The sequence below is a fragment of the Esox lucius genome, chromosome 7 (assembly GCF_011004845.1).
Source record: "Esox lucius isolate fEsoLuc1 chromosome 7, fEsoLuc1.pri, whole genome shotgun sequence".
Lineage (NCBI taxonomy): Eukaryota > Metazoa > Chordata > Actinopteri > Esociformes > Esocidae > Esox > Esox lucius.
The window spans coordinates 15,053,612-15,066,992 of record NC_047575.1 but is presented as its reverse complement, the minus strand read 5'-3'; the positions used below and the strand labels follow the sequence as shown (position 1 = coordinate 15,066,992).

General features: G+C 45.8%; 1 protein-coding gene across 13 annotated transcripts in view; it reads left to right on the top strand.

The window, feature by feature from the left end:
• The window catches only part of LOC105024623 (protocadherin alpha-C2), a 98,689-nt gene extending 86,579 nt beyond the window's left edge, over window positions 1-12,110 (top strand). For all 13 annotated transcript variants that reach the window (XM_034293321.1, XM_034293322.1, XM_029121146.2 and 10 more), the window contains exons 3-4: window positions 1,559-1,644; window positions 9,217-12,110. In XM_034293321.1, the coding sequence (XP_034149212.1) occupies window positions 1,559-1,644; window positions 9,217-9,524 (394 nt within the window). In that variant the 3' untranslated portion in view covers window positions 9,525-12,110. The remainder of the gene's footprint in view (window positions 1-1,558; window positions 1,645-9,216) is intronic.
• Window positions 12,111-13,381: the final 1,271 nt, after the last annotated feature.

Here is a 13,381-nt window from a genome sequence, read left to right as displayed (position 1 = left end):
TGCTGCCGTAACAGCCCTGGCCCGTTCGAGGCATTGACTGCACTAGACCTCTGAAGGTGTGCTGTGGTATCTGGCACCAAGACGTTAGCAGCAGATCCTTTAAGTCCTGTAAGTTGCGAGGCGGGGCCTCCATGGATCGGACCTGTTTGTCCAGCACATCCCACAGATGCTCGATTAGATTGAGATCTGGGGAATTTGCAGGCCAAGTAAACACCTAAAACTCGTTATTGGGTTCCTCAAACCATTCTTGTATAATTTTTGCTTTGTGGCAGGATGCATTATCCTGCTGAAAGAGGCCAATGCCATCAGGGAATACCATTGCCATGAAATGGTGCACATGGTCTGCAACAATGCTTGGGTAGGTCGTACTTGTCAAAGTAACATCCACATGAATGGCAGGAACCAAGGTCTCCTAGCAGAACATTGCCCAAAGCATCACACTGCCTCCGCTGGCTTGCATTCTTCCCATAGTGCATCCTGGTGCCATGTGTTCTCCAGGTAAGCAACGTACACGCACCTGGCCATCCATGTGATGTCAAAGGAAACGTGATTCATCAGACCAGGCCACCTTCTTCCATTGCTCCGTGGTCCAGTTTTGATGCTCACATGCCCATTGTATGCACTTTCGGCAGTGGACAGGGGTCAGCATGGGCACCCTGACTGGTCGGCAGCTAAGCAGCCCCATACGCAACAAACTGTGATGCACTGTGTGTTCTGACACCTTTCTATCAGTACCAGCATTCACTTTTTCAGCAATTTGAGATACAGTAGCTCGTCTGTTGGATCGGACCCCACAGATAAAAGCATAATGAGCCTTGGCCGCCCATGACCCTGTCGCCAGTTCACCGCTTTGGACCACTTTTGATAGGTACTGACCACTGCAGACTGGGAACACCCCACAAGGGCTGCAGTTTTGGAGATGCTCTGACCCAGTTGTCTAGCCATCACATTTTGGCCCTTGTGAAAGTTGCTCAGATCCTTACGCTTGCCCATTTTTCCAGCTTCTAACACATCAACTTTGAGGACAGAATGTTCACCTGCTGCCAAATATGTCCCACCCACTGACCGGTGCCATGATAACGAGAGTATCAGTGTTATTCACTTCACCTGTCAGTGGTCATAATATTATGGTGTACATTATGGTGTAGTTGGTGTACAATTTGGTAGTCAACTATTCTATACCCGAAACCACTCCTAAATGTTATAAAGTGAAAACATCTCAATATATATATCAAATAGAAGTCACTACATAATGGGCCAATTATATAAACAATGACAAATTTTACCAATATACACTTTGTTGAATCTGAGTTTTTGACGTTTTGATTAATGAACTCATCCTTCAATCCCCAATATCTGCATTCTATTTTACTCTTCACCACGTCCATTACAAAGAACTGACTTAGATGATCAGGTTTTTGGAAAAAATAAAACCTGGCGGGTCAATTGCTTTGTCCGATGCTGCACTTTTTAGCACAGAAAAGTGTGTGTATTATTTTGATAGATCAATATTATCCTTTGTCCTGTCTAATGAGCATGTGTGTGTTTGGCATTCTAGCTCGGTCCATATGGAGGAATCATCAGTGATGCAGGGAGCCCAGGGGATGCTGGTCCAGAACTGGCCCACAGTGTCCAGCGCTGCAGGTGAGATGGCTGTTCTGGGCTGAGTGGATGGGGATCAAAAGCACACAGCTTCTCTTCTGCCAGCTCCTGTTAAGAAGGATCTCAGCACAGAAATGTGAAATGACAGCAGATAAGAAAACATAAGGCAGTTGGGAAATGTGCAGGTAAACTTTTCGTGTCCCTGCTAGATAATGCTACGTTTAAACTCTACAGGCAGGAGGGTGAAAGGTTTAGCAGTGGCCTCGTGACAAACCCCCAACACAGTTCGCCGGAATTAAATGTGCAGTAAGAGGTGATTGTGATGGTGTGCTGTTATGCCTTTGCCGCCAGATGCAAATGGACGTAAAAAAAAAAAACGTTGATTACTGCATTCTGTAAAAGATTTAACAGCCATGCATCTATTTACAGTATCTGAAATGATGCAACCCCAAAACATAGCCTTTGAAGACTATTTTGAGAATCTGACTGGTAGTGGAGATAGATGGGGAGTAAGATAAAGCGGTAGGGAGATACAAAGGGAGGACGAGAGTAAAGGAAAGAACGAAAAAGCGAGAAAGCGAAGGAGAGAGACCGAGGGATGATCAGTGGTAGGCACCCAGGGTTATCTTCTAACGGCTTTAACGAATACCTGGCCTGTGGTTAGATGTTCTTGTCAGCTGTCTTCCTGCTCTGCTTCCAGGCTGAGCGCTCATTGATTTGCTGTCTAGTGACTGGGGTCACGTACAGGTATGGGACCCTGGGGTGGGTGATTAAGGTGTCATCCCTGGGACCGGACTGCGGAGTATCTGTGTGGATGCGGATGCCTGCATCTGTGTAAAGGACTTGACAAAGGGGGAGAGAGGGGCAGGTGAGCTGCTCGGGGATTCAGAGGGGGAGAGATTATATTAAGCTATTGATTTTTGTCTAACTGACTGCAGTCTTTTGGAGCAGATAAAAACCTCCACCCTGTGGTCTGGCCAAGAATCCAATACTGTTTGGTGGAGGCAGAGGACAGGCAGTCTCCTGTAGAGTTAGGAGGTGCTCAGAGCAGTGTCTCCTGTAGAGTTAGGAGGTGCTCAGAGCAGTGTCTCCTGTAGAGTTAGGAGGTGCTCAGAGCAGTGTCTCCTGTAGAGTTAGGAGGTGCTCAGAGCAGGGTCTCCTGTAGAGTTAGGAGGTGCTCAGAGCAGGGTCTCCTGTAGAGTTAGGAGGTGCTCAGAGCAGGGTCTTCTGTAGAGTTAGGAGGTGCTCAGAGCAGTGAGCCTATAGGGATGAGACAGCCGTCATATTAGTGGTGGTGAGTGCAGTCTTAAGGCTTGTAGGATGCCATGTTGCAGTATTTACTTGTGTGTGTATATATATATATATATACACAGTGGGGAGAATTTGTATTTGATGTACTGACAATTTTGCAGGTTTTCCCACTTACAAAGCATGTAGAAGTCTGTGATTTTTATCATAGGTACTCTTCAACTGTAAGTGACGGAATCTAAAACAAAAATCCAGAATATCACACTGTATGATTTTTAAGTAATTCATTTGCATTTTATTGCATGACATAAGTTTTTGATACATCAGAAAAGCAGAACTTAATATTTGGTACACAAACCTTTTGTTTGCAATTACAGAGATCATACGTTTCCTGTAGTTCTTGACCAGGTTTGCACACACTGCAGCAGGGATTTTGGCCCACTCCTCCAGAAAGACCTTCTCCAAATCCTTCAGGTTTTGGGGCTGTCGCTGGGTAATATGGACTTTCAGCTCCTTCCAAAGATTTTCTATAGGGTTCAGGTCTGGAGACTGGTTAGGCCACTCCAGGACCTTGAGATGCTTCTCACGGAGCCACTCCTTAGTTGCCCTGGCTGTGTGTTTTGGGTCGTTGTCATGCTGGAAGACCCAGCCACGACCCATCTTCAATGCTCTTACTGAGGGAAGGAGGTTGTTGGCCCAGATCTTGCGATACATGACCCCATCCATCCTCCCCTCAATACGGTGCAGTCGTCCTGTCCCCTTTGCAGAAAAGCATCCCCAAAAATGATGTTTCCACCTCCATGCTTCACGGTTGGGATGGTGTTCTTGGGGTTGTACTCATCGTTCTTCTTCCTCCAAACACAGCGAGTGGAGTTTAGACCAAAAAGCTCTATTTTTGTCTCATCAGACCAATGACCTTCTCCCATTCCTCCTCTGGATCATCCAGATGGTCACTGGCAAACTTCAGACGGGCCTGGACATCCGCTGGCTTGAGCAGGGGGACTTGCGTGCACTGCAGGATTTTAATCCATGACAGCGTAGTGTGTTACTAATGGTTTTCTTTGAGACTGTGGTCCCAGCTCTCTTCAGGTCATTGACCAGGTCCTGCCGTGTAATTCTGGGCTGATCCCTCACCTTCCCTGATCATTGATGCCCCATGAGATGAGATCTTGTATGGAGCCCCAGACCGAGGGAGACTGACCGTCATCTTGAACTTCTTCCAATTTCTAATAATTGCGCCAACAGTTGTTGCCTTCTCACTAAGCTGCTTGCCTATTGTCTTTCTACAAGCCTTCTACAATTTTATCCCTGATGTCCTTACACAGCTCTCTGGTCTTGGCCATTTTGGAGAGGTTGGAGTCTGTTTGATTTGAGTGTGTGGACAGGTGTCTTTTATACAGGTAACGAGTTCAAACAGGTGCAGTTAATACAGGTAATGAGTGGAGAACAGGAGGGCTTCTTAAAGAACAGGTCAGTGAGAGGCGGAATTCTTACTGTTTGTTAGGTGATCAAATACTTATGTCATGCAATAAAATGCAAATTAATTATAAAAAAAATTATACAATGTAATGTTCTGGATTTTTGTTTTAGATTCCGTCTCTCACAGTTGAAGTGTACCTATGATAAAAATTACAGACCTCTACATGCTTTGTAAGTAGGAAGACCTGCAAAATCGGCCGTGTATCAAATACTTGTTCTCCCCACTGTGTGTGTGTGTATATATACGTATGTGTGTGTGTATATATACGTATGTGTGTGTGTATATATACGTATATATGTGTGTATATATACGTGTGTGTGTGTGTATATATACGTGTGTGTGTGTGTATATATACGTGTGTGTGTGTGTGTGTATATATACGTATGTGTGTGTGTGTATATATACGTATGTGTGTGTGTATAGATACGTATGTGTGTGTGTATAGATACGTATGTGTGTGTGTATATATACGTGTGTGTGTGTGTGTGTGTGTTTATATACGTGTGTGTGTTTATATGTACGTGTGTGTGTGTGTATTTATATATATATATACACTCACCTAAAGGATTATTTGGAACACCTGTTCAATCTCTCATGAATGCAATTATCTATCTAATCAACCAATCACATGGCAGTTGCTTCAATGCATTTAGGGGTGTGGTCTTGGTCAAGACAATCTCCTGAACTCCAAACTGAATGTCAGAATGGGAAAGAAAGGTGATTTTAGCAATTTTGAGCATGGCATGGTTGTTGGTGCCAGACGGGCTGGTCTGAGTATTTCACAATCTGCTCAGTTACTGGGATTTTCACACACAACCATTTCTAGGGTTTACAAAGAATGGTGTGAAAAGGGAAAAACATCCAGTATGCAGCAGTCCTGTGGGCGAAAATGCCTTGTTGATGCTAGAGGTCAGAGGAGAATGGGCCAACTAATTCTAGCTGATAGAAGAGCAACTTTGACTGAAATAACCACTCGTTACAACCGAGGTATGCAGCAAAGCATTTGTGAAGCCACAACACGCACAACCTTGAGGTGGATGGGCTACAACAGCAGAAGACCCCACCGGGTACCACTCATCTCCACTACAAATAGGAAAAAGAGGCTACAGTTTGCACGAGCTCACCAAAGTTGGACAGTTGAAGACTGGAAGAATGTTGCCTGGTCTGATGAGTCTCGATTTCTGTTGAGACATTCAGATGGTAGAGTCAGAATTTGGCGTAAACAGAATGAGAACATGGATCCATCATGCCTTGTTACCACTGTGCAGGCTGGTGGTGGTGGTGTAATGGTGTGGGGGATGTTTTCTTGGCACACTTTAGGCCCCTTAGTGCCAATTGGGCATCGTTTAAATGCCACGGCCTACCTGAGAATTGTTTCTGACCATGTCCATCCCTTTATGACCATCCTCTGATGGCTACTTCCAGCAGGATAATGCACCATGTCACAAAGCTCGAATAATTTCAAATTGGTTTCTTAAACATGACAATGAGTTCACAGTACTGAAACGGCCCCCACAGTCACCAGATCTCAACCCAATAGAGCATCTTTGGGATGTGGTGGAACGGGAGCTTCGTGCCCTGGATGTGCATCCCACAAATCTCCATCAACTGCAAGATGCTATCCTATCAATATGGGCCAACATTTCTAAAGAATGCTGTCAGCACCTTGTTGAATCAATGCCATGTTGAATTATGGCAGTTCTGAAGGCGAAAGGGGGTCAAACACATTATTAGTATGGTGTTCCTAATAATCCTTTAGGTGAGTGTATTATACCTCAAATAGAGTGTATACCTCCTCAATGATAGGGTGCTGTTGGATGCAGAGAGGCTGTTCAATGAAGTCCGGCAACATGGCCTTATTGTTTAGAATGCTGCTTAGTAAAGGACAAGCAACCAATAAGAAGGATGGAACAATGAAAGACAGGTGTGGGGGTTTTCAGTAAGAGAGAGGTTTAGGATTGACAGGGCCCTGCAGTAGCATTGTTGCTAGGGAACGGCATGTTACTTGTTGCTAGGCGACTATTTCTAACGGGGAGGTTGCTGCGGCAGCGAGTGGGTGAAGTCAGTTTCCACAGCAACCATTCATACCCTGAACTGAAGATTTAGAGGATGAGAAACAGAGAGGTGGGGGGGGGGGCGAGACGACAGAGAGTAGAGAGAGAGAGAAAGACAGGGACTGACAGTTTAGAGGGAGTAGAGCGAGGGAGGGAGAAAGGGAGGGTACAGAGGGACTGAGGGTTAGGTGTTGACAGAAAAGGAAGGGCAGCCAGATATAGAGAGGAATGAAAATGAGGTAGAAAGTAAGACACGTCTACAGTGAGCCTTCAAGGACGTACATTTATTTATAAAGAATACCATGACCGAATGCACACAACAGAATAAAGTAGAATAATTGTTTCATGCACACTCACACAGTAGAATTGACTAGCATAATTATGACACACGCACACCCATGCATGATAGAATAGTGTAAAAAAACATAACCCCCACACACAATAGAAATGTTCATATACAACACTTTAAACTTGCCTGACATTATATTTAAATGAGGTTGCATGTTTGTGTTGCGATGTTAACCCAGATTGGAACAGGAATAATGCATTTAGAATGTAGGACACTGGGTGCTGGAATAAGGCTAGAAACCACCCCAGACATCTGGGTACCATGGTAACCTTCTCACAGTAAGCTATAGGAACTGGCTTACCAGCAGCCCCTGGAACATGATGTCTACAGAGGGGGACCGGGGCTATCATCAGGGTATAGCAGGACTCCACATAAGCCTCACAATGGCTGGAGATGTACAGAACCAGTCATAATTTCGGACACACCAACGGGGTAACTGTGTCCAGTGGGTATGTGTGTCAAAACTTTTGACTGGTACTGTGTGTTTGAAAAGCCATGTCAGAGCCTCAGAGGCCTGTGGAGAATTCGACCTAAGGAAGACATCATCAACAGGGTAACGTTCTATCAGGGGAAACTCTCTCGCTGTCATTTAGACGTGCTGAAGAGATTGAGAAAGGGGGACAGAAAGGGAGAGATAGAAGAAGAAAAACAGAGAGGGAGACCAAGTGAATCAGAGGGAGAGAGTGTAGGATACAGAGAGGGAGAGCGAGTGGATCAGAGGGAGAGAGTGTAGGATACAGAGAGGGAGACCGAGTGAATCAAAGGGAGAGAGTGTAGGATACAGAGAGGGAGACCAAGTGGATCAGAGGGAGAGAGTGTAGGATACAGAGAGGGAGGCCAAGTGGATCAGAGGGAGAGAGTGTAGGATACAGAGAGGGAGAGCGAGTGGATCAGAGGGAGAGAGTGTAGGATACAGAGAGGGAGACCGAGTGAATCAAAGGGAGAGAGTGTAGGATACAGAGAGGGAGAGCGAGTGGATCAGAGGCAGAGAGTGTAGGATACAGAGAGGGAGAGCGAGTGGATCAGAGGCAGAGAGTGTAGGATACAGAGAGGGAGAGCGAGTGGATCAGAGGGAACTGGAGGAAGTATAAAGTGAGCGAGGAAAACTGAAATATAATCCAGGTGCAGATTGTCATTATTTTCAATAGGTGCACATTAGATGAACGAATTGGATTATTCCACCAACCCACACTTGTGCTTCTGGTAGCCCTCTCCAAACCAGTGGCAAGTTCAGCTGACCTGGTATGCAGACAAGGGATGCATTCTCGGTGCAGTTCTGATGTTGACCTGTTGTAAATGTGTCCTTAACAGATCAGTGCCCACGCAGTCTCACCACAGACAGAGCTTTAGGGAAGTAAATGTTATGGCAGCGTGCATCAAACCCCAGGGAACCCAAAGTACTTAAGGACCCAAAGTCAGAGTGTCTTTATACAGTATGTGTTTGTTTCCGTGAATTTTACTATCCAGAGCTCTTCTATTATGTATGCTACAGTCATCACGCACGCACGCACACACGCACATATACTCATTCACTTTAAGGAACCTACCAGAATAGTAGGCTATAATGTCCCTATGAGACCATGCATTGAATTAATTAGGCCCTTCCATGCTTAACCTACAAATAAACACAAACTCCTTTCGGGGCTTGAGTTTTCTCTAAATAAAACACAGGCAGGAAGTAGGTCAGTGCCGGAGAAGCTGGTGTGGGCCTGAGAGCACTGTGTCTGCCAAGCACAGACAACATCACATTCCCTTTCTAATATTCTCCCCTCGTCCCCTCCCCGTTGTCAGGCATTGTTCTTTAACTCCAAAGCTCTTTCCCTCCATATGCCTCTGTGTCTCCTGCCTGCAGGTTATGGTGGCGTCTCCCTCAGATCTACCATTAGACATTCTGTATGCTAGAGTACGGCGATGTGGTCTCGATTTCTCTTAGCATTGCATTCAGAACCCCCCAGGCTCCTTGGTCTTCCTCTTTTAGTGTCTCCCCTTGTGCTGTTCCTCTTTTTCTTCCTTGCTTCATGCTTGAATGTGATGCGAGTTCTCTCTCCAACAGTTTTGGAGAATTCCTTGTGTCACTGTGATTAGGGCTGGATTTCTATAGCCCCTCTTCTCCTTACACACTTACTCCTGTCACATGGCTGTTTAAACATCCCAGTCTTTAACGTTCATGCCTTTCTAGTCCTGCTTTGTGTTCTTAGCAGAACCAATTGCTTTTGAAGTTCTGTTTCCTGCTACTCCTTTCCTGATTGTCAGTTTATTAGTGTTTCTCTGCTGTCTCTAACTTTGATTTGTTTTAGATTTTTTTGCTTGTTTAAGCTGTATTAAACTCTCCTTTAGCTGGAGGTAGGAGGCTGAACTAGGCAGAATGTGTGTGGGGTGTAATAATGAACATTAATGTTGATAAAGGTGATAAGAGTAAAACTTGCTCATCCCTGTCAGTCTTCCTCCCTTCTTCAATTGGTCTTCCTCTCTCTTTCTGGTAGATGGTGAGGGGGGCGAGCTGTCGCCTCCGGTTGGAGCCGGCATCGACAGTAACAGCTGGCATTTCCGTTACGGGCCCGGCCCGGGCTACGGGCCCCCTCAGGTCCTGAAGCCCGGAGAGATCCCCCCTGAAGCCTTCATCATCCCCGGCTCTCCCGCCATCATCTCCATCCGCCAGGGCCAGGGAGGAGAGGACGACAAGGGCGACTTCATCACCTTCGGCAAGAAGGAGGAGGCCAAGAAGAAGAAAAAGAAGAAGAAGGAGAAGAAAGACAAGAAAGACAAGGGGAAGGAGGATGCAGACGAGTAGGGGAGAAAGAGGAGATGTGATAACTGAGATGTGATAACAGAGCGACCAACTAATGTCCAAATAAGAGATGCAAGACAAAAAGCCAAATGTATATTTTAGAAGCCGGAGAGTCTCTCTACAACGTGTTTCTATAGTTAAGTCTGCCCAGCCAGTCTCTGTTAGCGGAGGCCTGTCTCCATGGAATGTGACAATGGCCAGCAGTAGCCTCATCCAGGTTGGCCATTCGGACCTTTATTTCTACTGGCTGTATGCCAGAATATTACAATATTTCAGGTGCTCTTATTAGCCACACATTTGCTTAAAGAAAATACTATTCCAAATCGATCCAAAAATCATTGAATTTGAAGGGCCGCCATGTATGTACGTTTCAGAAATTGCTGCCCCGATCTTGGTGTGATAGAAACCTCACACATTCGTATTAACAGGAGTGCTGTGGTTTATGTTTTAGGTCCTTCCAGGCTGCGTCCCAGCCTGCCTCCCAGCCTGGCCTAGAAAGGGATGATCTTCCCTTGCCCCTTTGGCTCCTCGTTGGCATCTGTCTTTACTCTGCCCTCGCCTCCCCTGCTCTCCTGATTGGAGGAGGAGAGGAGGAGCTCCATTTGACAACGAGTGATACAGAGGCTTTCCTCCCCAATAACACGGAGGCCTTGTGGGCTGTACCCCCCCCCCCCCCCCCCCCCCCACGACCAAACGAGACGTGACGCACATGTGTCTGTTCAATACACTGACCGAACTGCGTGACATTAGACTGGGTTGCGATTAGTAATGGCTGGGATTGAAAGCCGGATTAGTCTGAACATGTTTTCAGTGCATGCTGCAGATGGGCTGTTTCATGCCCGTCGCTGTGGGCACCGTTGGCAACGCGAGGCTGCGGCTAAACACCCGGCCCCGCCTCCCCCTGTGGAACAGCAATTAGGTCAGTGGGTCCTTGAACCCACAGTCTGTGCAACACACACACCCAACATAAAAAAAACACACACACACACTGGACACTCCAGACAGACCGAAACACCTCTTTGGCTTCCTGAAGCCTCCCACCTGAGGTCTATTTCAGTCACCTCTCTGGGTGTGTAATATACTGCAGGAACGAACCAACGCTTGTCGCTTCATTTCCATTCAAGACTGATCCCTCCTGCTTCTGTCATTGAATGTTCAGTAGTCTGTGTTCAATTGTTTTTAACGCCAGTCCCCCCCCACCTCGGCCCGCACTGGTGCTCTGCTGTCAACCCTCTTCCGTCCCCTGATCACCGCGTTCAGAAGGCCTCTCAAAGAAATTCTTCTGACCACTTCTTCCTCTGTAAACGCAGCAACGGTGTTATCCTGTATGACACACAGAGGCATTTATGACACACATTTCTGTTAGCTATAACTGAACCTTGGTTACTAGCTTTCGTCCAAGATGGCGGTTGGGTTTTGGGGACGGTTGCTGTATCTCTTCCGTCGGTTACACACAGGGTAATTGGGGGAGACAGGGAGCTTAGCAGCAACATGGACTCCCTCTGAGAAATGGGAGGAAGAAGACAGGTGGCTGAAACAGTGGGTTTGTCGTGATGGAACTCAATACCGCAGACATTCCTTTTGTTGCCGTGTTAAACTCTTTACAATCAGATTATCAGCAGCAGTGAGTTAGGGGATCTTTGTTGTGAGGATGTCAAGATATAGGGGGAGCTATTTCCACAACATCGCCTACTCTGTCCTCTCCTTGGCTGGTATCTGACCAATCAGAGGGGAGAGAGGGGGTGCTGCTATGGGCTGGCATTGGACTGAATCCCCCACCTCCGTTTTCTACAAATGCTCTCCCTTCAGGTGTGAATCTGTGCTGTCAGATCACTAAGTGGCCGTTTGCATGTTATAAGCAGAGGAAACAGATTATATATATATAGCTCTATATAGACAGATATGTTTTTCATTACCTTCAACCATTTACCAAACTCAGATACATGAGTATTGTTTCTGCTGAAAAATGTATACATGCTCACTCTGAAAAATACACACCTACATACTGATACACTCATGCTATATAGTCCTAAACATACATACAGGAATCACTTTTTTTATCCTGGTGAAGTTCAATTTAAATAATTGTCTACATACGTATATGTAATGCTGTAATGTTATGCTATGAAACACTTTTTGTTTTTTGCCCTTATGATTTTAAAAGATTTCTAAAATCTGTCCTTTACTTTGTGTTAAGCAATGAAATGATGATCAAACAAACACTAATGTGATGCTGAATCATTTATTCACCTTTAATATCTATCCCAAACCTCTTTTGGAAATAAAAATCCCCCAAAAAAGAACGGGAAAAAAATCAAAGAAAATAAAAAAAAAGTAAAAATAAATATATGAAAAACTGTATGTACTCTCTGCTTGTGTGTAGTGAATGTTTCCTCTGTCATATTGTGCCTGAATGGCACGAAGCAATCGACTGTGACAGTGCAAAACCTGTTAATAACCTTTTTAGTACACATGCTCATCAATGTAACAGTGATTATAGTGATTTTCCTTTTCTATCATTTAATAGATCTGGTAATGTGTTTTGTTTAAAAATCACAAATAAACATTTTCTTTCTTAAATATCGGAAACATTGTCTGTGGCCTTCATTGCAACTATACTTTAATTGGCGTGAAACTAGTTTGCTGGCTATGGGCACACGGTTGGACAAGAGTCAGTGTTGTTGGCCCACACGCTACATAAGACGCCATGTAATCCAAGGGCGACAATAACTCGTCCAGAAACGCTTTTGCCCCGGTACCACACAACTGATTCCAATAAGCAACTCATCACCAACTCCTTAGTTAGTGGAATCTGGGTGAAATCAATCTCTACTTCTGAGATGCATTTTGTTTCTGCGTTGCATGTCTATCTAAATGTTTTTAAGTGTCATCGTACTGCTAAGCACGGACACAGAAGTGTTGATAGGGGAAATCCTTATCATGCCTGCAGATTAATCCAAGAGAGAATCCCAGGCCCAAAATGCACTCTAAGCTGAGTTAGATAACCCATCATCACATTAAGGAAAGATGGCTTTGCTCTCTGATAAATTATACAGCTGAACAGGCTGATGTGGCTGCCCTAGTCGGAGGGCGCTTCATTCAGTTCCACATCCGGCTCATTTCATTTAGACAAATGGGAAAGCTATGTCTCTTGTCTTACTTTCGTCTGATTGAAACAAGGAATGAGACATCGTAACACACAGAAAGCTCCATTCAGCTTCTGCCAACATCTCCCTTCCTGTGATGATGAATGCAGTTGTGTTCCTGATTATTCCGCTTTAGTGCTTCCGGTTCATTCCGAAGGCCATTGGCTGCACATACCGGGGCTCTGCTGGCCCCTTTGAAGCAGTGTTCTGTTCTGCCGCCTCCCCTACCCTCTGTAGAGCTGCACCGCCGTCGGGTTGGAGCTGGCAGGACTTCCAGGGATGGGACACTCGGAGACAGAGGGGCACAGAGAATGCCCGTCCTCCCCTACGCTTGGCGTGATAGAGAGGATGAGGCACCAGGGTTGGTGATGCAAACCTAATCACTAAACACAAAGGAAAAGACGACAGGCGGTGAGGTCAGCGAGGTTCGAAGGGCGGGCATCATAGGGCCAAGACGAGGAGGCTGGCTAGCAAGGGGGCAGGAGGTGTGTTTTTGCCGGCGTAGAGGGTTTACCGGGGGCCTGTACGAGCTAAAGCAGTGCAGCTATTTTTGCCTCTTCCCCCTGGGCATGCCTGGCTGAGTAGTCAGACGTCAGGGAGTCTGGGACTAAACACATTCACTGGCTGCTTCCATCATAGATGTTAAACTGGGGAAATCGTTCACGATGCCAGCACCAAGCATGAGTCCAACAGTGGAGAAATGCAACGGGTGCA